The sequence below is a fragment of the Rhamphochromis sp. 'chilingali' genome (assembly GCF_963969265.1).
Source record: "Rhamphochromis sp. 'chilingali' genome assembly, chromosome: 10".
In the NCBI taxonomy this organism is placed as follows: Eukaryota; Metazoa; Chordata; class Actinopteri; order Cichliformes; family Cichlidae; genus Rhamphochromis; species Rhamphochromis sp. 'chilingali'.
The window spans coordinates 24,606,848-24,627,461 of NC_137937.1; the positions used below are offsets into that span (position 1 = coordinate 24,606,848).

Consider the following 20,614-nt stretch of genomic DNA (forward strand, 5'->3'; position numbering starts at 1 on the left):
TTGTGCAAAAAAGAAACCTAGAATCTGTTTCTCAGTGTTTTCACATCAGTTCATGTTGATTGTTACAGTTACTTCTAACATGAAATATGTCCTACACTCAATGAGTGTGTGTGTGTGTGTGTGTGTGTGTGTGTGTGTGTGTGTGTGTGTGTGTGTGTGTGTGTGTCTCCCTGCATTTCTTGGGGGAGTTGGGGTGGGGGGGTTACATCCCAGACGTGTTACCAGGGTGACAAGGTGCTCCTTGCCGCCGTCGGGTCTCGGCCAAGTTGGGCGCCATGGTGACTGGGTGGTGACAGACACTGTGACAAGTCCACTGGGACATCATGGATGGGTCAACCTTAAAAGTGCACACACAACGAGCGCGCGGGCATGCATGTAAGGCGTGGACTTACACATGCACTTGACACAGGCCCTCATAAACGAATATGTGGATGCAAGCTTTTCACATATTACAGGAGAACATAAACACTATTTAGATTTACAGTATGAGAAGTGCAAGCAAATTATCTGTGTGTGTGTGTATTTGTTACATTAATAATTTGGTTTTAAAGCAGCAGGATGTCATATCACTTGCTTCACTTTTGCTCTGTGTATGTTTCCATACTTTTGTTTCGCTTATTAACTCGAGCAAAAACATACCGTACAAATGGTTCTTGCCTCACACGTGGAAACACGACATGCTTGCTTGTTTTATTTTTGAATCTGTGTGCAATCCTGAGTTTGATAAATACATAGTAGAAAAGCACATGTATAACAACCCTGACAAAGCAAAACTAACAAAGGAAAAAACATTCTAACTTTAATGGAAAGTACAAACACACACGCATACACACACATGCACGAACACAAACCTTGACCAGGAGACAGGAGAAGCCAGGAGCCACAGTTTGAGCATCCTGCTGTGAAGGGTCACAACCCCTATCAGACTCTATGTCAGTCTGTCTATTGTGCTTTGGGTAGAGTACAAACACACACACATACACACAAGCAATGCTATAACTTACATGGTCTCCATGACAATGGTGGGGGCGACAGTAAGGCGGCAAAATGGCGCTGTACTGGCTGCTGAGGTGTTATGATGAGACGACCAAATGTAACCATCAACACTGCTCTGACGCAAGGTGTAGTGACATCATGTTGCCAGGTTTGGTGAAAACTGGGTTTATGGAAGAGGCCGGTGTTTTAAAGTGTTTTGTGATGTGTCATTAGAAGAACATTCAAAGTTCAATCAGGTTTTACTGCAGACATGTTTGTCTGACATGTAGCCAGACCATCTCTAACACATAATCTGTGCACACAGTCTGCACATGAAATACAGTTTAAATCCATCTGTCACCACATCCTGTCAAACCACAACCTGATTCAAGCTCTGTGTGTGTGTGTGTGTGTGTGTGTGTGTGTGTGTGTGTGTGTGTGTGTGTGTGTGTGTGTGTGTGTGTGTGTGTGTGTGTGTGTGTGTGTGTGTGTGCGTGACTGCCCAGGAGGAAGGCAGACCAGTTGGATGGTTGAGGAACTACAGTAGAGCTCAATCTTAGTTGTTGTTGCTTCACAAATTTGCTTCTCTTAGGTGAGAAGATTTGTTAGAAAGCAACATTTTTAACTTGTAATGGAAATAAATAACTTTGCTTTCTTTGAGCCAGCTGTGAGACAAGTGCACAAAGAACATCTACAAAGTGCAGGACTAAAAAGAAAAATTTATATATTTTATTTGCACAGCCAATATAATTTGAATTTATGACCCTCTTTAGTTTCCCTTTGTTATGTATTTAGTAAAAGCAATATATTGTGTAGTGGTACTACTTTATGTTATAAAATAGAGAACACCAAGTGTGGTGTATGTGCGCATTGATATGCCTGCGCCCTTGCAAAACATGTTAAATAAAGTAAGTTACTTCAACAAAAAGGTGTTGTTACCATAGCAGTTAAGTTATAAGAGAGAACATAACACCCTTGTTATTTTTTTATTTAAACCTTGGCTCGGGTTTGGGGTGGCTGTAGCTCAGGTGGCAGAGCAGGTCAGCCACTAATCAGAAGATTGGTGGTTCGATCCCAGGCTGCATGCCAAATATCCTTCCCCAATCCCATCACCAGTGTGTGAATGGGTAAACGACTAAATGTAGTGTAAAGCGCTTTGGGGTCCTCAGGAACAAAGTAAAGTGCTTTACAAATGCAGGCCACTTACCATTTAAACAGGCATGACATTTTATGTAACTTATGTTAATATACTGAATTATGTGGCTTAAGAGAGAGCAGCAGCAAAGGTCAGCTGATTAAATAACCTGTCAACCAAAAAAAAAAAAATCTGCAGAAGCCCAATACTCACTTGATGATTGTTATTATTATGCTACCTTACATAAAAATAGCTTCAAGTACACACCAATAACAGGTGAGTGCCTGCTCCGCTCCCAATGGTCTGCAGTTACTGCTAAGTAATATCACTTAAAAGCGTCTGAGTATCACTTTTAAGTGAACCGGTGGAATTCTCTGAACTGAAACAAAGCATGCTTCAATTCTTCCTTTCTTGATCTCCTGTAGCATAGCAGATACTGAAACATCCATCCGACAACAAAAAAGAAACACCAGATACATCAGTTTCCACAAATACATCAGTTATTTAAATTATCACTGTGATCTTCATCTAATGCCAGAAAATTGGCAATTGACAATAAAGTTGTTATTTCTTTAACAACTTTATTGTTTCTGCGCCCATTAAAATGGGCTGTACCTTGCACACAGAGATTTAATATAGAAGAACTAGTTTGACAGTTCTAGGACTGTATAATGATAGGTTTTTTTTAATATATAAGGATGAACAAACTGTATTCTCCCAAAGTGGTACTTAAATGAGAGCAAAGAGAACACACCTCCAGAGGATGCTGAAGTTACAAAAGGAAGTGAAGGAAACTTTGTAGTCCTTTACCCCATCTAAAAAAAAATGTATCTGCTGCCACCTGCTGATCTGTGAATGTGTGACAGTGTTTGGCACTTTTTCATTTTTTTAGTTTTTAAACTCTGGGGGATTTGGTTGCTGAGTAACGGGATATTTATCAGATTATAAGGACAAAATAAGTTTAAACATCTTGTATATTTATTGCAAAAATGCATCAATACATTTGATCTAAATGTGTTTTATACACTGTACTTTGTGAAAGTCTTGAGCCACCCCTTTCATTGGGAAGATGGGAAAATAGCTGCAGGAATTCATGGAAACACTGCTAACCGTACAGTACATGGAAATACAGGATATAAAGCTAGAACAGAGTTTGTACAAATGTAACAGGCTTTGGTATCACTCACACACACACACACACACACACACACACACACACACACACACACACACACACACACACACACACACACACACACACACACACACACACACACACACAATGAAATCTCACTATTGTTGGTTTTAAAATATCCTCTTCAGTTGGATTTACTTAACATATGAGTTTTTTTTAAGTTTACTTAAGTTATTTGTGTTATTTAAGTAAAATTAAAAAGGTTATTTCAAATTTTTCCACCCAACTGTGTTGAGTAACTCCAAAGAAATTGACTGTTGTACTCTAAATTTTTAAACTGAGTGAATGTAAAGGCATTGAGTATTTACAGTATTTAACTGAAATAACAGATACATAAAGTCAAAATTAAGATGTTTCATATGAGTTACTAAACATAGTTGTGTGAAACTACTTAAGTAAATTAGAAAAAAAACATTCTTTGAGTTCAAGATGATCCCACACTGCTTTTATAATGTTGAGGTCTGGCCTCTCCTTCCAGGTATGCTTTTACTGCATTGGCAGTGTGTTGGAGCTCACTGTCATGCTGAAAAGTGAAGCCATCCCTGATCAGATGCTTTGCTATTCTTTGCTAAATGGTCTGCTATGTGAACACTCGTTCATGCCTGCAATTAGGTGTGTTTTTGTGCTTGAATGATTCATTGGTCAAGCCATTGTGTTAGTGTTAAGTGGCTTAAGAAACGACTACAACAAAACTCCATTCATTTGAAAATGGTAAGGTAGAAGGAAGGACTGAACTAAAAATGAGTGGAAAATCTGCCTTTGCCCAAATAAAAACCTTGAAAGCTCTTCAGAAATCCTAAAGCACTCAAGCACAATTTCAAATATACAATAAAGTCTGGCTCCTTAAAAGCAAAATTTAGAAAAAAAAGAGTTTCTAAGGACTTCATGCGTCAAGTCAGGGGATAAGAGCCTTCTCCTGACAGAGCCAGATTTTACATATTGGGTATTATCTGGGGATAAATGGCATATAGAGCAGGAAAATTTGTTGTATTTAGAAGACTTTGGGAAAAAATGTATATTCCCAATATAAATTTATATTTATATTTCCCATTAAGAGTTCTCGTGTTGGATGGTTAAATGCAGAAGAAATAAGTTATTATTGCTTTGATGGTAATAAATACATTAATGAAAACAGAACATATCCTTCCAAGACAAATCTGGGTTCACAAAAACAGGCATTCCCTGTAGGCATGCAATGCTATTTGTTTTCACAGTACATCCAGCAGTTTGATGTTCATGATGGAAATTATTATTATCATTATAGTTATCATCATTATTAATATTGCACCACGATTTACTTAGAATTGCTCATTGTCAACGCTCTGTAAAAACCGACGACCCCATTCTAAACAAATTTCATGGACTTGGCTAGTACCTGTAAATTGCATAGTAATTACAATTTAGAAAGACATGTCTGTATCTTTGTAATTAGCTCATACCCAGACAATTTAAAACAAAGTGCATATTGCAGTTAATGATCCATACATTCAAATGATATGGTTACCCACAAGTGCTACCGGGTGTGTAATTTTATACATCAGTGATTTCATAAGCGACGTCAACACTGCCGTGAAAATAATGAACCTCCTTCTCTTCTGCCCACTAGTGGAAAGGAAAACGCCGTGATACCTCACGGATGCATTCATATGTATTTATATTCGCGATGAGACGCTGACACTCATTACATTACCATTAGCCCTGTAAAACTCAATGTGAGCGAAAGCGGAAGTATGCTACAGAGTACCATCTTGACTTACCGATGAGTTTCCGCCCACTTCTTCCTCTTACCAATGAGCTGTGCCGGCTCGGATTCCTCCAGGGCCGAGGGAGTTCGCGGGAAACCGGGTATAGTAGGGATGCAGCATACATAACTCGGGAGTTTAACCGCTTTCTTTGTTACAAAACCCGTGTGACATTACCGATCAATTTTAAGCTAATGCCGTTAAAAACGGAGCAGTGACACAGCTTTCTTACCCTCTATGCTAATATCTGGTGCTAGTTAGCGGACTCACATCGTGCATCACGTTGTGCTTCGTACGGCTGAACAGGAAAAAAATACGGCTGAGTAGGAAGAGACAAAGAAGTGCCGCTGTCAGGCACATAAAGGACCTGGTAAAATGAGTCTCTTCAATTTAGACCGGTTCCGTTTTGATGAGAGGGCATGCAGCAAGGACCAGGTTAACGGGTCAAAAAGTCCAGAGTCTGAAAAGGAGAACAAACCAGGTAACCAGCAGCTACGTGTAAAGGCTAGCTCTGCATTGCTGATAGCTAGATGTGTTGAAATGCTATCGTTAGCATGACCTGTATCACTTTAACAGCTCAGCATGGCTTCCCCCCGCAGCAGCATTGAGGTAGATATTTAGAAATAATTCTTTCAATCTATAGCTGGCCATTTACACAATCAAATATTACACCTACAGCATAAAAGACAACAATTGTTAAGCCATTTCAGAAATCCTATTAGAGATTTGAGGTGATGTCAGTCTAATCTTCATCTTTTAGCAGCATACAAACACTAAGCTCAGTATTATGATGATGTCTTGTGTACCAGGGTTCACAAGTCAACCATAATTTCAGGATTTGGTCCTTTTCATATCCACCTTCTTTAACTTCAAGTAGTTCCATGCATGTGGTTATGTTCCATGTTTTGCCAAGAAAAACGTAAAAGCAGACATGTGTCATACAATTTGTAGTATCACTGGTCTTCTTCACTGGTATTTTTCCTGCAAACATTAATTTTAATATATCGAATGAAATTTCTTTGTCTGCTGTTAGGAAAACATCTACCAACATGTTTCTGCTGTCTTTTTTCCCCCCAGCTCAGACAAAGCCTGTCAAAGCCCCACCAAAATCCGTCGCCCGAGGAGTTGTTTTTGAGGAAGTCTTTACTATTGATTTAGAGGAGGATGAAGTCATTTCTGAACCAAAAACCAAGATGTCGTTAACAAAAAACTCCAAGTGTGTATATGCTAAAATAACTAGTAATTATTTTTTTCCCCCCAAATGTATGCATTCATTCACTGATCCACTGCATATTTTAGAGTTGTTATCTTTCTTTTATAGCAAGCCTGCTGGTAAAGCATCCCAAATTGTAGTGCTGGATGATACGGATGTGGACAATGAATTGGATGACAAATTGAACAGACTAATGGAGATGTTTCCTGAGCTGACAAGACTGGATGCGCTGGAGGTGAGTTTCAATAAAAGTTTTGTATCTTTTAGGGATGCCACGATTAGTCAACTAGTCACGATTACGTCAACTATCAAAATCGTTGACGACTGATTTAATAGTCGACCTGTCGTTTGAAGCTTTGTAAGATCACAACAGACGCAGGAATAAGAAGTAGGATTTAAGAGTGTAATAACGGACTGAAACAGAAGATGGCAGCACTGCATGTACAAGGATACCAGCTGCTGTTAAACCCCGAAGAAGAAGAAGCAGCTGTGTCCCAGAATTCATAGCACAACCCAGCTCAGTTTCCAACAATGGCGGCAGCTAGTTAGTTTTAATATTACTCTTATTCTTTCTGGGTCACAAAATAAACATTTAATATATGTTCAGACAAGAATGTAGCTGTGTAAACCTCAAATATCTGCTCAGTTTATCAAGACAGCACTACTTCGGCAGTAACCGATTTACAGCACTAAATCGGTTTGGCTGAGATTAAAGTTAGTTTTTACACAGCTGAATAAATGTCAAGAAGACAACTGATTATCAGAAGTGTGAGATGCTCGAGAATATACTCCGGTGTCCCGTTATATTTTAGATAGCAAGGAGTTTATTAAACTTAGCTGAAACAATCAGCAAATTTCATGAAAATTTAATAAACTACCATCTTGTCTTTATTTTTAGTTAGGACATACCTTAAACACTTAAAGCTGTAAGCTAATGATAGTTATATAAGAGCAGATGCATGCTGGTTCAATTGATCCTGTGCACGAGAAAATGCTAACTTCCTGGTTTGAGACTGGATGTGGGGTTGTACATTTCCGGTAGCTTTACTTTGCGGTCAATCGCTACTGCGAAGATATACTCCAAAATCATGTCCAAAACGGAAAGATCGCGTTAAGTTACAAAGAGCAGAAGGTGGGAACACTCACCACTGTTGTGTCATAAAAAATCTAATGATCAATTTTGACGTTTAAAGAGTTTAGATCGATCAGTTGTTTACATCACTCAACACAAGCAGAACTGCATCACTGCAGCAGAAGACACATCGTCCACATTCAGAAGCACATCTCTGTATAGTGACTGGTCTTATGATTTAAACAGGCAAATGTTCAGCATTCAAACTACAGGGGAAGAATAGTCAAACCAGATGTTTCCCCCCGTTATGTCAAGATCAGCTAGTCAAGTACACACATACACAGCATGTTAACAAACCGTGAAAAAAGCCACACAAAAATGAATGATTGCTGGTAACGGTTTTTATACATTAGTATTTACGAAGGGTATGTTGTGACTTACCTTAAAAATTACAGCGGTCCCTCACTATAACACGGTTCACATTTCACCTCGCTGTTTCGCAGATTTTTTAGTGCAAGTTTGCATGCTTATTTTTTTTACGTCACCTTGTGTCCTGTATGTCCACGAAATGTTTTGCACCGTCAAAAAATAAAATTGGCTACTTGATTTCACCTATGGCTGATTATTTTTAGAACATAACACCCACGATAAACGAGGGACAGCTGAGAAATATAACATTTTTAGAGCTGGGCGATATATCGAGTTTTTAAAAAATATCGATATATTTTTATACGAGATATAAGATGTGACAATATCCTTTATATCGATATAGTCTATGTTACGTTATAATTATACTTGTGGAGCCACAAGTTTGCCTCTCTTTCGTCCACTTTCGTCTTTACGCAACGTTACTCGGCCTCGCCTCTCCTTCAATAAACACAGCTCCCCCTCCTCCCCCATCGCTTCACCTGCAGGAAGCGACAAGATGGACACGGCAAATCTCCGTTAACGAGTTACTGCGCATCGCCCCGTGCGTGGGGCTGGACGGCGTCAGTGTGTTAGCTAGCTAACCACGCTAACGAGCTAACCACGCTAACGCCATGCAGCCCAGAGGTGCTGCACGGACTAAAATCCTTTCATTTTCTCAAAAGTTGACAGCGCGCCTTATGTATGAATTCTGGTTGTGCTTGATGGCCGCGAACCGATTTTATGTGGAACACGGCGCTCAGCAATCTGTCAAAAAATGTTTTAGTATGACTTTGGTAAGCTACGGAGCTGCACCGCTTGATGGATTGTCGGAGCATTACGGCTGAGCCTCGCGGAGTGATACGTACTGTGCTTCAACGTAATATTACCCTGTGTATAAGGACCATAAATGGCACCTGTTAAGAGACGTGGTTGCGAAGCGGATTTAAAAACTCCAGGCTGTCAGTCACGCAGTACAAGTTGGGAACAGAGCAGCTGTGAAATCTGTCTTTGTTATTGTGCTCAGCGTCTTTTAGTTTACATTTTGACTGCACAATTGTGAGCTTTTTGTTATGCACAAAAACAACATTGTTTTCTTTTATTTATGGAGCATTATTATTTAATAAATGCTCATAATTTAGTTTTGAGTAAATTTTATGTACATCTGCTCTATGTTAATAAAAGTGCCTGTGTGACATCTGGGACACAGCTTTGACTAAGAACTCTCTTTTTGTTCTTACTTTATGGCTTTAAAAAAATATATCGAGATATATATCTTATATCGCCATCCAGCTAAAAAATATCGAGATATGAATTTTGGGTCATATCGCCCAGCCCTAATTTGAATCCCTTTTCTCTTTTGCTCTGAGGTGCGGGGGAAAAAATATCGACAAGTCGATGAACATCATTTACAGATACAGTATATTGGGTAAATGCCCAAGACATCTATAGAAATGTAAATCGCCGCTTGATTCATTCATTTGCTTAACTTGTTTTGGACCGTAAACCAGGCGCGAATAGGACACCGGAAACAAAGCTCCCCACAGCAGTTTCCGCACCGGAAGTAGCATATGCTAACGTGCACATAGTCAATAAGTTGTACGTGTTACGTCCAATGGATGCATGATCTGATTAGCCGACTAATCGCAAAATTAATTGGTGACTAGTCAACTATCAAAATAATCGTTTGTGGAAGCCCTAGTATCTTTATGCATTAATGCCAGTTGCCAAGTATAAAACATTAGGGGTGAATGGGTTTTTTTGTGCCAATAAGAGCTCAATGGTCTGTCCATTTCAGGCTACCTTTTTTTTTTTTTTTTTTTTTTTTTTTTTTTTAGCTAATTCTTTGCTCAGTAAATAATCAGCCCACTAATGTTTACGATTGATTTTCTTTAACCCATGTTCATTTACTTTAGTTAAATTTGTGTGTGGCCTGTAAACTGCTAGCATTAAATATAACTTCTTCATAGAGAATACCTAAAATAAGTTCTATATTTTTTATGTTTGCTTTAGAAATTATTTAGTGTTTAAAAATCAGAACCAGCCTGCTGCCTGGTTTTTCAGCACCCTTCCCAAATGTAATATTTATAATGGTGATTGAAAACTGTATTTATATATTAGCCACTTCAAATGTAGTCACTGTTCATTAGAGATGATCCGTTCGGTTTTCCTTTCAGATCGTTGAAAGTACAAGCACACTGGATGGGGCTGTAGCTGCTTGCCTTTTAAAATATGGTGATAAAGAAGGTAAGTATTTATTTTACTTTTCATATTGAGGTTTATTTTATAACTTAAAGGGAAATCTTTAGTTCTACAAAGAATATACCAAATCTAAACCTATAGAGAGTAAGTAAGAGTAAAAAGAAAAAAAGAAGCAATTATTAGGTGTGAAAAATAATTATTCCAAATATATGAGCATGTTATTGTAAAAATAACATCCTCTTAAAGTGATTAAAGTAGATAGATCTGTTTCTTAATTAGTTAGATTTATTAGGAACACTGTCTGTTTTGTCCTCTCAGGCCCGAGTCAAAGCAGGAAGAGAAAGCAGGATGGAAGCAGCAGCTCTAAAGACAGTGTTGAGATTCAACCTAGCAAGAAGACAAAACCATCAGCGGTAAGCCTTCTAACTGTGTCTTAATAGTTTAAAATGGGAAGAATTGTGCATCTTTGCGACACTAATGGTGACTTCAGTCATGATACAGCATGAAAACAGTGTGCACAGAACACTGGGAATACTTTAATTTTCTTTTAAACAGAACAAAAGCGTGGTTTACAAGAACTGACTCCTGCTTTGTTTTGGTTTTTTGTAAATTAAAATGGTAATTTTATTGCATTTTTTAACGGACAGGCCTCTGATGAGGAAGAAAATGAGGACAAAGAGCCAAGCTGGGAGAAGCAGGCATCTATGGTCAGAAGACTGCAGAAGAAATTTCCTGACCAGGACAAGGAGGTGAGTGAGAGACGTCTTAAATTCACAATGTCGCAATTAACATTTCCACTGATGTAAAAAATATGTTACAAAAACTGTATAAAATGGCCTGCAACACTGCAGTAAAAAGTAAATGTGTCAATGTGCCACTTTAGTTCGGCTGGTGAGAAGGCAACCCTTGCTGTAGTGTCCTGGTTCAATTCCACCCTGGGAATTCCCCTTCTGGCTCTGCCTTCTTTTTTACATGCCACAGTCCTAGAAGGCCAACAAGTAAACTTAAAATATACATACAGTGCTTGACAAATTTATTAGACCATGACCAAGTGTATGGTTTTTACCACAGCTGCCTTCTACAATGGTCTATCCACCAGTATGTACAATGTCTTTAAGTGAAAGTTTTTGTTTAAAACAAGATTTCTAAAATGTTTGTTTTCATCCCCTAATAAATGTATTAAGCACCGTATAAAGGTGGAGAAGATGTAGTTGAACATTTACTGATGAGTTCAAAGAAAATTACATCGACACAAAATAGTAAGAAAAGGAAGTCGGTCAAAATTACAGCTGTTTCTGAAACAATGTTTTGTGTTAGTTTGACGACTGATCCGTAGTCTGTGTGTTGTAGGAGCTGAGGATGGTGCTGCAGGAACATGACTTTAATTTTGAAGATGCTCTGCAGGTTCTACAGATGTTCTCAGACACAGGTGCAAACACAACAGCTGTCATCTGAATATTTTCACTGTTTAACAAGCAGTTTATATGTACTTTCAATTTAATGTTGAAGTGCTTAACTGGTTCTGAAACCTCCGTTTGTTTTCTGATATTAGATAATACAAGTTTCAGCTCGCATGGGTCAGAAGGAAAGGTATCCAGCAAATCAAAGAAGAAAGACGAGTCAAAGAGAGAGCTGAGGCCCCGAAAAGACCAGAAAAATGCTGAAAAGAGGCAAGACCATGTCAGTGAAACGGAGGATGACAGTACAGATGATTCTGAAAATACAATGGACAGTGAAGATGATTCTGACTTGGAAGACAACGAAGACTCCAAAGAGAAAAGTGCCACTCTGTCTTCTTGGATTGTAAGAAAATCTGGTCCAGCGGCTTCATCATCCTCTGCCAACAAAACTACTACCTCTTCCTCGCTGAAGTCCTCTTCCTCTTCATCTGCTGCCCAGACTTTGTCCAGATTTGCCAGTGGAACCAGCATAGCTAAGAAGCAGGCGGCAGAGAGAAAGAGGAAGGCGCGTGCCTCCGATGAACATGTCAGTTCAGAGGGCGAAAACGACTATGAAGACCCAGTAAGCAGCGAGTTTGAGGATTCAGATGATGAGCTGGACTCTAAAGTAGGCTTGACAGAAGTGAAGAGGGAGATTCTTGCATTCTTCCAGGATGCATCACTAGACGAACTGTCACTAATGTCTGGGTGCTCCATTAAAAAGGCACAGAAAATTGTGGAACTGAGACCCTTTAAAAGCTGGAAAAGCTTGGTAAGAGGCCATGTGTTTCTAAACAAGAAGCATGAAACCACAAATAGATTTCCAGCAGATTATTTATGTTAAATAAAACAGTTTGATAGAGTTTTTGTCCAAAGAGGTATAAAAACAAAGGGCTGTATTCACAGTCTGAAATCATCTGACTGAATGCAACCTTTTGTTTATGCTGTATTGGCTTGTTCTGCAGATAACATGCTCTGTTCAGCACAATAGTTTTATCACAATAGTTTTCTTTTTCTCCACACCTCTATCATCAGAGGGTAAATATGCAAAGATGGATAAGATTTATCAGAATGTGTACAAATAGAGTAGTAATGACTCCTCTCTATATTTAGTCAGATTTATTTGTCATGTTAATTGTTGTTTGATGTTTTTCTCCTCCAGGTTGATGTTCTCAATAAGAACAATGGACTTTCAGAAGACTTGCTGGCGGGCTGCAGAGTCGTCCTCAAGGAGAGGAAGGTTGTCCTGGGGCTGATGAGCAAATGCGAGACGATTTCATCAAAAATGGTCAAACAAGTCACTCAAGTGATGGAGAAAGGGACAGGAACCATGAAACAGCCCACAGTGCTCAACACCCAGTGAGTACAGTGTAATTCTTGAAAACAGTTTGTGAACCATCTTAAATTTCTTAAGTTTTTGTGTAGTATGACCAACATCAGATTCTAATGCAAGGGTTCAAAGTAAATATTCTGAAACGTACTTCTAGAAATTAAAAGAAAACTGTCTCCGAGAGTTCAGGCTGTGTTAAAGAATAATGGGGAAATAATAGTTCAGTGGTGGTAGCATGTGGGCTGTTGTGGGGAGCTTCAGACTATCTGCAGAGAGTGTCTGTTGTCAAATTGGGGCAAGTGTCAAAAATATGTGGTATAGCCGGTCTGTGGGCCGCTCTTACATGTACTGCTATTGGTTCATCTGTCAGCCATGGGGAAGAATGAAGTTACAACATATAAAGAGCTGAAGTGAAACAGTGTTTAAAAAATTAAATGTCTCCACTGATGTCACTGTTTGTACTTTTCATGCTATATTTTTTTAATGGGTTTTTGTTTGCACAATTGTTGAATGTATCTCTATAAAAAGACGAAGGTCAGTTCAAGATATTTGTGCAAACTGTCGATTGTTTCAATAATTTGTAACCAAAAAAATTGAAATTTCGTAATAAAAAAAATCAGTTCTTTATTATAACAAGATTGTTAAAAATGTCTTTACAGAACTTTAAAAAAATATTTTGTAACTTGATAAAGGAGGCTTTCTGTTGTCATTTCAATGTATAAGACAAGCAAATGTGATACAAAAAACAAGCGAGTATGATGTGCAGAGTATTAGAAAGAAATGTCTGAATGTTTTTGCTACTGAGTGAAAGCTGAACGATCTTTAACTTAACTCTCCAATGTTGGAAGGAAAGTGCAGAATTTGCAAACAGTGTAGGAACCAATGTAGGAAGACTGAGGTGATTTGTGACCTCAGAATGAACTTGGCCTTAACTGCTGTTATAACAGCTTTTCATCATTTCTCCATAAATTATGCATGCAGGGTGTGTTTGGGAAAAAAAGACAGACCTAGTTCTTTTTCTCAGTCTGTAATTATTGTTGTTCTTCAGGTTCCAGCTGAAACCCTATCAGCTAATTGGGCTAAAGTGGCTGCTGCTTCTTCATGAACACAAATTGAGCGGTATCCTTGCTGATGAAATGGTGAGGCAATAAGCTTGGGACCTGTTGTTAAATGTTAAATCCGACATAAGTTTGTATAAGTTTGTTTTTTTCTTCCCAAAAAGTATAAATATGGATACTGAATTAAAGCAAATGTGTTGTTTTAGCCTAAAAATGGCAAGAGAGCACTGATTTGTGCAGTTGGTCAACATTTTGTTCTTAATATTGTTGAGAAACAACAGTGTTCAAACATAAGTGTTTGAACACTGTTGCTACTGTTCGTGTCTCATGTCTGATTGTATCGCTTTGTCTCTTTCACTGTCCAACCTGCAGGGTTTAGGGAAAACTATCCAGGCTATAGCATTTCTAGCTCAGCTGTACCAGAATGGTATTGAAGGGCCTCACCTCATCACTGTGCCTTCTTCTACACTGGGTAATGAACTCCACATGTCACGCGCTTTGCCACTTCACTTTATACCGTGTAATCTTTCAGCTTGAATAATAGTCCACATAGATAGATACTTTATTGAAATTATAACTTGAAAATTGAAACAGAACAATATACACACAGATTTTTATCTTCATTAACATTTATGGTACAAACTTCAATATTTCTATCTGAATCTTTTTATTTACATAAAACCTAAAGAAATGACTATTTCTGACCTGTGTTGTTTTCAATTTGTCTTGTAGATAATTGGGTCAGAGAGATGAAACTCTGGTGTCCAGATCTCAAAGTTCTCGTCTATTATGGTAAGGTTATAGTTAATTAAGTGTTGCTAGAAAATTAACTGAAACAGTTTTAGGAACTCGAGGATTTGTGTTCTGTGGAGCATGATGTTCACATGTAAATATGCATAATCTGTGGTGATTGTTAGAAGTTTAGCTGGATGCCACATGTCTGCTGTGTGCACTTGCACAATTAAAAGTTTTTTTTAAATTGTGCATTTGATTTTTGCTTCAGAATGTTTGTATCTGACCTTGCTTAAAAATCTAATTTCCTCAGTTTGTAAACAAAGCATTGTGTTTGTGTTCCTTTATTCTGTATAGGATCTATAGAAGATCGTCGCTACCTCAAACATGACATCCTGAATGGAGATGTTGACTTCAATGTCATTGTGACCACGTAAGCAAACACAGATCACTCATCATTTTAGCAAACATGCTACCAGGAGATCGAATTAGTGCAGTGAAGAATGAGCTCCTGGAGGAAACGATAGAAACTTTTCACTCATACCTTTGCTTTTATTTCATTTGTTTGTTTCTTTATAGTTATAACTTGGCAATAGGAAACGACAGCGACCGCAGCCTGTTTCGTAAGCTGCGGCTGATATATGCCATTTTTGATGAAGGCCACATGCTGAAGAACATGAACTCTTTGCGCTATCGGCATCTTATGGCTATTAATGTAAGCTGACCTCTGTGTAGTCTTTTTTTTTTTTTTTTTTTTAACACCACTGTGGTTTTTCTTTGTTGCGCCTAACGGGGTTCGGTTTCTGTCTGGTTCCCTGTAGGCAGAGCATCGCTTGCTGCTGACAGGAACTCCGTTACAGAACAACCTCTTAGAGCTGATGTCTCTTCTGAACTTCATCATGCCATCTATGTTCTCCAGCTCCACTACCCAGCTCTCAAAAATGTTTTCTATGGTAAGTGTCTGTCAAGTCGATTTTGTTTTGACAGAAGTGGGGTTTTTTGTACTTTTTAAGCACTAAATAACTCCAGAATTACAAGAAAATGCAACTCCTTTCTCTTTCTGTTAAACTGTAGTCGGTCATGTCTTCTCTTATTAAATAAGAATTTGAGTGATTAAAACAGCTCAAATACCAAAACAGGTGCTGCATCAAGGAACAGGGTTTGAAAATAAACTTGAGCCTCTGAAATTAACTGATTATTCATTGTCCCCTGGTTTTCACTTTAATTACAGACAAATGTCATGATCTTTTGTTTCACAGGTTAAAACAGTGCAAGAAGAACATGCAAAATCTGTTTAGTAGTAGCGTGTTCTGTTGTTCTGTCTCCTGACTCAAATTGCTTGTTACATTGCATGTTAGAAATCACATGAAGAGCAGAGTCGTTTCGAGAGGGATCGTATTTCTCAGGCCAAACTCATCATGAAACCTTTCATCCTCCGACGGATCAAGAGCGAGGTCAGTTAATCTGAGAAAGTTGCACATTTGTACTGTACAAGTATTATGAGAATTTCAAGTATTTGGAATGAAAGCCTGCATTACAGCTTTCGTTTTTTTTGCCCAAGATGTGTGAAACTTTTAATAGTAATGAACTTCAAGTAATAATCGAGTTAGAATTAAATAAATATTCATACACTTTCTATGAAAATCCTTCTTGTCTGGAGTTGATCTTATTTAAATGACTATTGGGCTAAAAGATAAGCTTCCAGGAAAAACTAACAAACAGTTTTAATCATACACATTTACAGGGATTATATGTACTAATTAACTAATGGTGCTCCTTTCCCCCCCCCCCCAGGTCCTTCAGCAGCTTCCAGCAAAGGAAGAGACTGTGGAGTTCTGCTCAATGAGTGAGAAGCAGCGGGGTCTGTACCAGAACCTCTTTCAAAAACTCAAATCCACCACGAATGGCGAAAGTAAGCCCCACATTAAATGAACTGGGTGGAATTAGAGCTCTTTAGTATAACTCGGGATACTATTTTACAGTAATATAGAACAATGTTTGATTAATAATTCTTGACATGCATCTTCTCTTCAGAGCGAGAGTTGTGTAATGTGATGATGCAGCTGAGGAAGATGGCCAACCACCCTCTGCTTCATAGACAGTACTACACCACTGAAAAACTAAAAGCCATGAGCAAGCTTATGCTCAAGGTGAGGATACTCCCCGACAACCACTGTTTGTGTTCTTTATTGTGTTTTGTTTGTCTTGTTGGCTGAATTATCGATTAGCTCATGCTAAGACAGTGAGCCCTCCGTCCACATTTCCTACGAATCACTACTATGTTCTGGAGGACTCCTTGTTTTTGCACACAGTGATCACCTAATAAGTCTTTGCTGATAGTGTTCAAGTTCAATGTCACTTTTGGTGGTTTTCAAGGGAATTTGATTCTCATTAGTTCAATACAACCAATGACATGAAAACATCACTTTCTCTGCTTCACACATTACAACAACCTTTGAATCGTGAAGTTATTGACATTCTGGTTTTTCATTCTGTTATCCAGAAACGTCTTCAAGTTGTGATATTTAGCTTGCAGATTTGGCTCACAACACCAAACATTTAGATTTCTTTGCCATCATCATGTTTTTGGATCCTGGTACGCTGTTGACTAGCTGAATGCTGGACTTTGATTTAGTACATTTTCACACGTTTTGGGTCGTCTCTTTTTCTCTCTCCTCAGGAGCCAACACACTTTGATGCAGATCCTGTTCTGATACAGGAGGACATGGAGGTGATGTCAGATTTTGAGCTGAATCGTCTGTGCCAGCAGTACTCCACTATCAGCTCCTACCAGCTTGAAAATGATCTCCTGCTTGACTCTGGAAAATTCCACCACCTTACAAAGCTGCTGGCCTCACTTAAAGAGAAGGTAGATAGAAATATACCGAACCATTTCGTTCTACGTTTTAGATTTTTGGAGCACAGGTTTAAGATTTTTTACAGCACAACCTTCCTGTCGTCATACAGGGGGACCGAGTGGTATTATTCAGTCAGTTCACCATGATGCTTGATATTGTGGAAGTGCTGCTGAAACATCTTATGCATCGTTACATCAGACTGGATGGATCCACACCCATAGCGGACAGGTGGGTTTCAAATATTGAAATAAGATCATTGTAGCTAACAAGGCATCAAGCATTTGATGTTATTAGGTCTAAATCTTTTCCTTTAAAATTATTTATAGGACTTCATTCTTGCGGTTCTCAGTCATATAGGTCATGCTTATCTAAGGAGCTTGGAAAGAAAAGCGACTAGACTTCTTTAAACTTCTTTTCAGTCACTTTTTTCCCCAAGCTCCTTAGATTCTAGTTATATTCTATGTTCTGCAAACCAGTAGAATAAAATTGTAACGTGATTTAAATTTAATATCTAAAAGGTCACGTTGTGCACATGTGGATGTCTATACAGACACTTTGACTGGAACTTAAACAACATCAGATATTACATTACAGTAAAGGCACCTTAAATCCTGCAGAAGTGTTTGTTAAAGTTTAAGCTGTTTGAAAAGTTTAGCACATCTGTTATTCTAGCTGTTGCATCAGGTAAAAATGTGTCAAAATGGAACCAATGTCTGTTCAATTCAGCTTGTACCCACCTGTAGCTGTTAAATGGTTTTCTTTCTCCTTCAGGATTGTGTTGATTGATGAGTTCAACACAGACCCTGACATATTTGTGTTCCTGCTGTCAACCCGTGCTGGCGGCCTCGGCATAAACCTGACCTCAGCTAACGTTGTGATTCTACATGACATCGACTGCAATCCCTACAATGACAAACAAGCAGAGGATAGGTGTCACCGTGTGGGCCAGACCAGGTTAGATGGAATCTGTGTACAATCCTAGATATATTTTACCCAACAATGTCTTGTGATTGTGCCTTATCATGTCAGTTACTGGGCAGAAAAGCGTTTTGCAATATCAATGCAGGTTCTGTTGGGAGGAAATTCTGTGGTTAGTATGGTTGCACACATGCCGTGTGTAGTGATGGATCTACTTCTGTGTATCAGAACTGTACAGGTGATTAAGCTGATCAGTAAGGACACTATAGAGGACTGCATCCTGCAACTGGGCAACAAGAAACTAAAGCTGGAGCAGGACATGATCTCATCTGAACAAAGTAAGGAGATATTTAAAGATATGTGCTGTACCTATTTTCACCGAAGGTTTCTCTAGTAGATAAATTCAATTAGATAAATGCATTTGTTTCGGTTTTTAAAATAAACATGAAAAAAATACTCAAAACATAAAAAAACAGTAGTGAGGATTTCATTAAGAAGTTCTAGCCTTTAAGGCCCAAAGTGTGCTTCTGTTCTTTTAAACATGGTCAGCTGCTTTCACAATAAACTCCTGCAAATTTTGTACGAGTACCAAATTTGTCAGAGAGATTATTGCCCCTCACTCACGTCTGTGCTCTGCAAGCAGACACTTTGAATTTTTATTTTAGCAAGTAATACTTACTGGCCATCTGACACTTCTCTTTCTCTGTGTGAGCACCCGAATCGATACTCTATTTTGCTTCTTTCTGTCTTTGAGTGACATTTTTAAACACCACAGCCGCTATCTTTAGCTTATGTGTACGACATATTTTTTTCAGATAAAGGTTGAAAGCCTCTGACTGCAGTGTCTACATCTGTAAATATTTGCTTTTGATTTCTGCTAAAACTCCAGCTGACTTTAAAACTGGGTCCACGTTTTATGGGGTTTTTCTGTTTGGAAAGTGCATGAATTCCAGGAGCAGTTATTGGATTAACCTGATTCTATTGTGGAAAATGTGGGAAATTGATTAACATTATTAGGCAGGTGAAGTGCAAACAATGAGGATTGAGAAGATAATCACAGGAAAATGTAGATATTTTTTGCAGTGTGTACCCTGCCTTTTGTTAACTGGAATAGGGTTAGCTAAGTTGGTTAGGATAATGCAAAAATAATGCTAACAAATGATTTGTCCTTTAGGTGATGAGGGGACCATACCTGAGGATATGGCATCTTTGATCAAAGCCTCACTGGGACTGTGATACACAAACATGTGAAACTTGAAACTGTACAAATGCATTTGTATGGAGTCTCCTGAGATTTCGGGAAGACTTGAGTATTCTGACTGAGCTAACACCATTGTGTCTGTACTTGAGAACTGCTGTAAACCATAAACTGCCATGCAAACACTGAAATCCAATAGATCAGATTTACAGTGTGACATGGCAGCTGTGCCTAAAACAGTTTTTACATACGCACAGTTTTTGCTCTCACTTTGACTACACGACCAGTATAAACTGCATTTTAGCCTCTGCATTTTGTAAGTGTACCAAGCAGTAAAAACTTGAAAAAGTGTGATTTTTAAATCTTTAGTAATAAAAAAGTATTTAAAGTACACTATCACACTGGTCTGACAGAATTAAAGTGTCGTTTAAGTTTAAACATATGCAGTGTTGCACTGCTCCCATTCAGATAAAAGTAACATGGTGGTAAGGAGAATGATGCTTACTTGCCAAACTTTGATACAGGAAATATTTTAAAATCTAGGACTTAAAGAAAAAGGTTCGAGCATGGAGAATGGTGGATATATTTTTACCCGCCGTTCCATACAGTGTTTACGTGTTCAGAGAAATACAGTTCTCATAGCAAGTATACTGAAAATGTTGTTCACATTAAATTCCTCTACCATTTCTGATTTAAAATTTGTGGCTGCATCACATGCATATGGACTCTGTCAGTGTTAAGTGTAATGTCTTACATTTCATCCTGTTGTCATCTTCTAATTACATATTTAGGAAAGGCAGACTGCATCAAGCATACAGATATTTTAATTCTTATCCTGGTATGTAAGAAAAAACCTATGGTGCTTGAATTTCTTTCATAGCTGTTTCTACTCCTTTAATTATCGTGCCGAGAGAAGACTTTTCGATTTAAGGAAGCAGCTGCCGCATTCGTGTACTGTATAAGTAGATAATGTGTTGTTATTGTAAAAGTGTTACTGTAAAAGCTTTTACTAAGTCATGTGTATGTTTGTTTGTTTTTTTTAGTTTCTTGTTAAAACTGAATAATAAATATTGGAATAATTGTTTGTGTGGTGTCTATAACAGTGCACCAGTAGAGGGAGCCAATGACAATTTTTTTTAACT

At 38.3% G+C, this 20,614-nt stretch overlaps 1 protein-coding gene across 2 annotated transcripts; it reads left to right on the forward strand.

The window, feature by feature from the left end:
• The first annotated feature begins 5,016 nt into the window (after positions 1 to 5,016).
• On the forward strand, positions 5,017 to 20,556 carry smarcad1a (SNF2 related chromatin remodeling ATPase with DExD box 1a). 2 transcript variants are annotated; one of them, XM_080895009.1, is made up of 23 exons: positions 5,017 to 5,150; positions 6,125 to 6,263; positions 6,369 to 6,495; positions 9,915 to 9,984; positions 10,258 to 10,352; positions 10,587 to 10,688; positions 11,290 to 11,368; positions 11,492 to 12,150; positions 12,541 to 12,737; positions 13,757 to 13,847; positions 14,139 to 14,238; positions 14,499 to 14,558; positions 14,856 to 14,931; positions 15,078 to 15,213; positions 15,320 to 15,451; positions 15,857 to 15,952; positions 16,293 to 16,410; positions 16,533 to 16,648; positions 17,179 to 17,367; positions 17,466 to 17,584; positions 18,128 to 18,310; positions 18,503 to 18,612; positions 19,449 to 20,556. In XM_080895009.1, exons 1-23 carry the CDS (start codon positions 5,096 to 5,098, stop codon positions 19,508 to 19,510), a joined length of 3,111 nt encoding a protein of 1,036 aa, XP_080751135.1. In that variant the 5' UTR covers positions 5,017 to 5,095; the 3' UTR covers positions 19,511 to 20,556. The 2 variants fall into 2 exon arrangements, with proteins under 2 accessions (XP_080751135.1, XP_080751134.1); XM_080895008.1 differs by having other exon boundaries at positions 5,081 to 5,528.
• Positions 20,557 to 20,614: the final 58 nt, after the last annotated feature.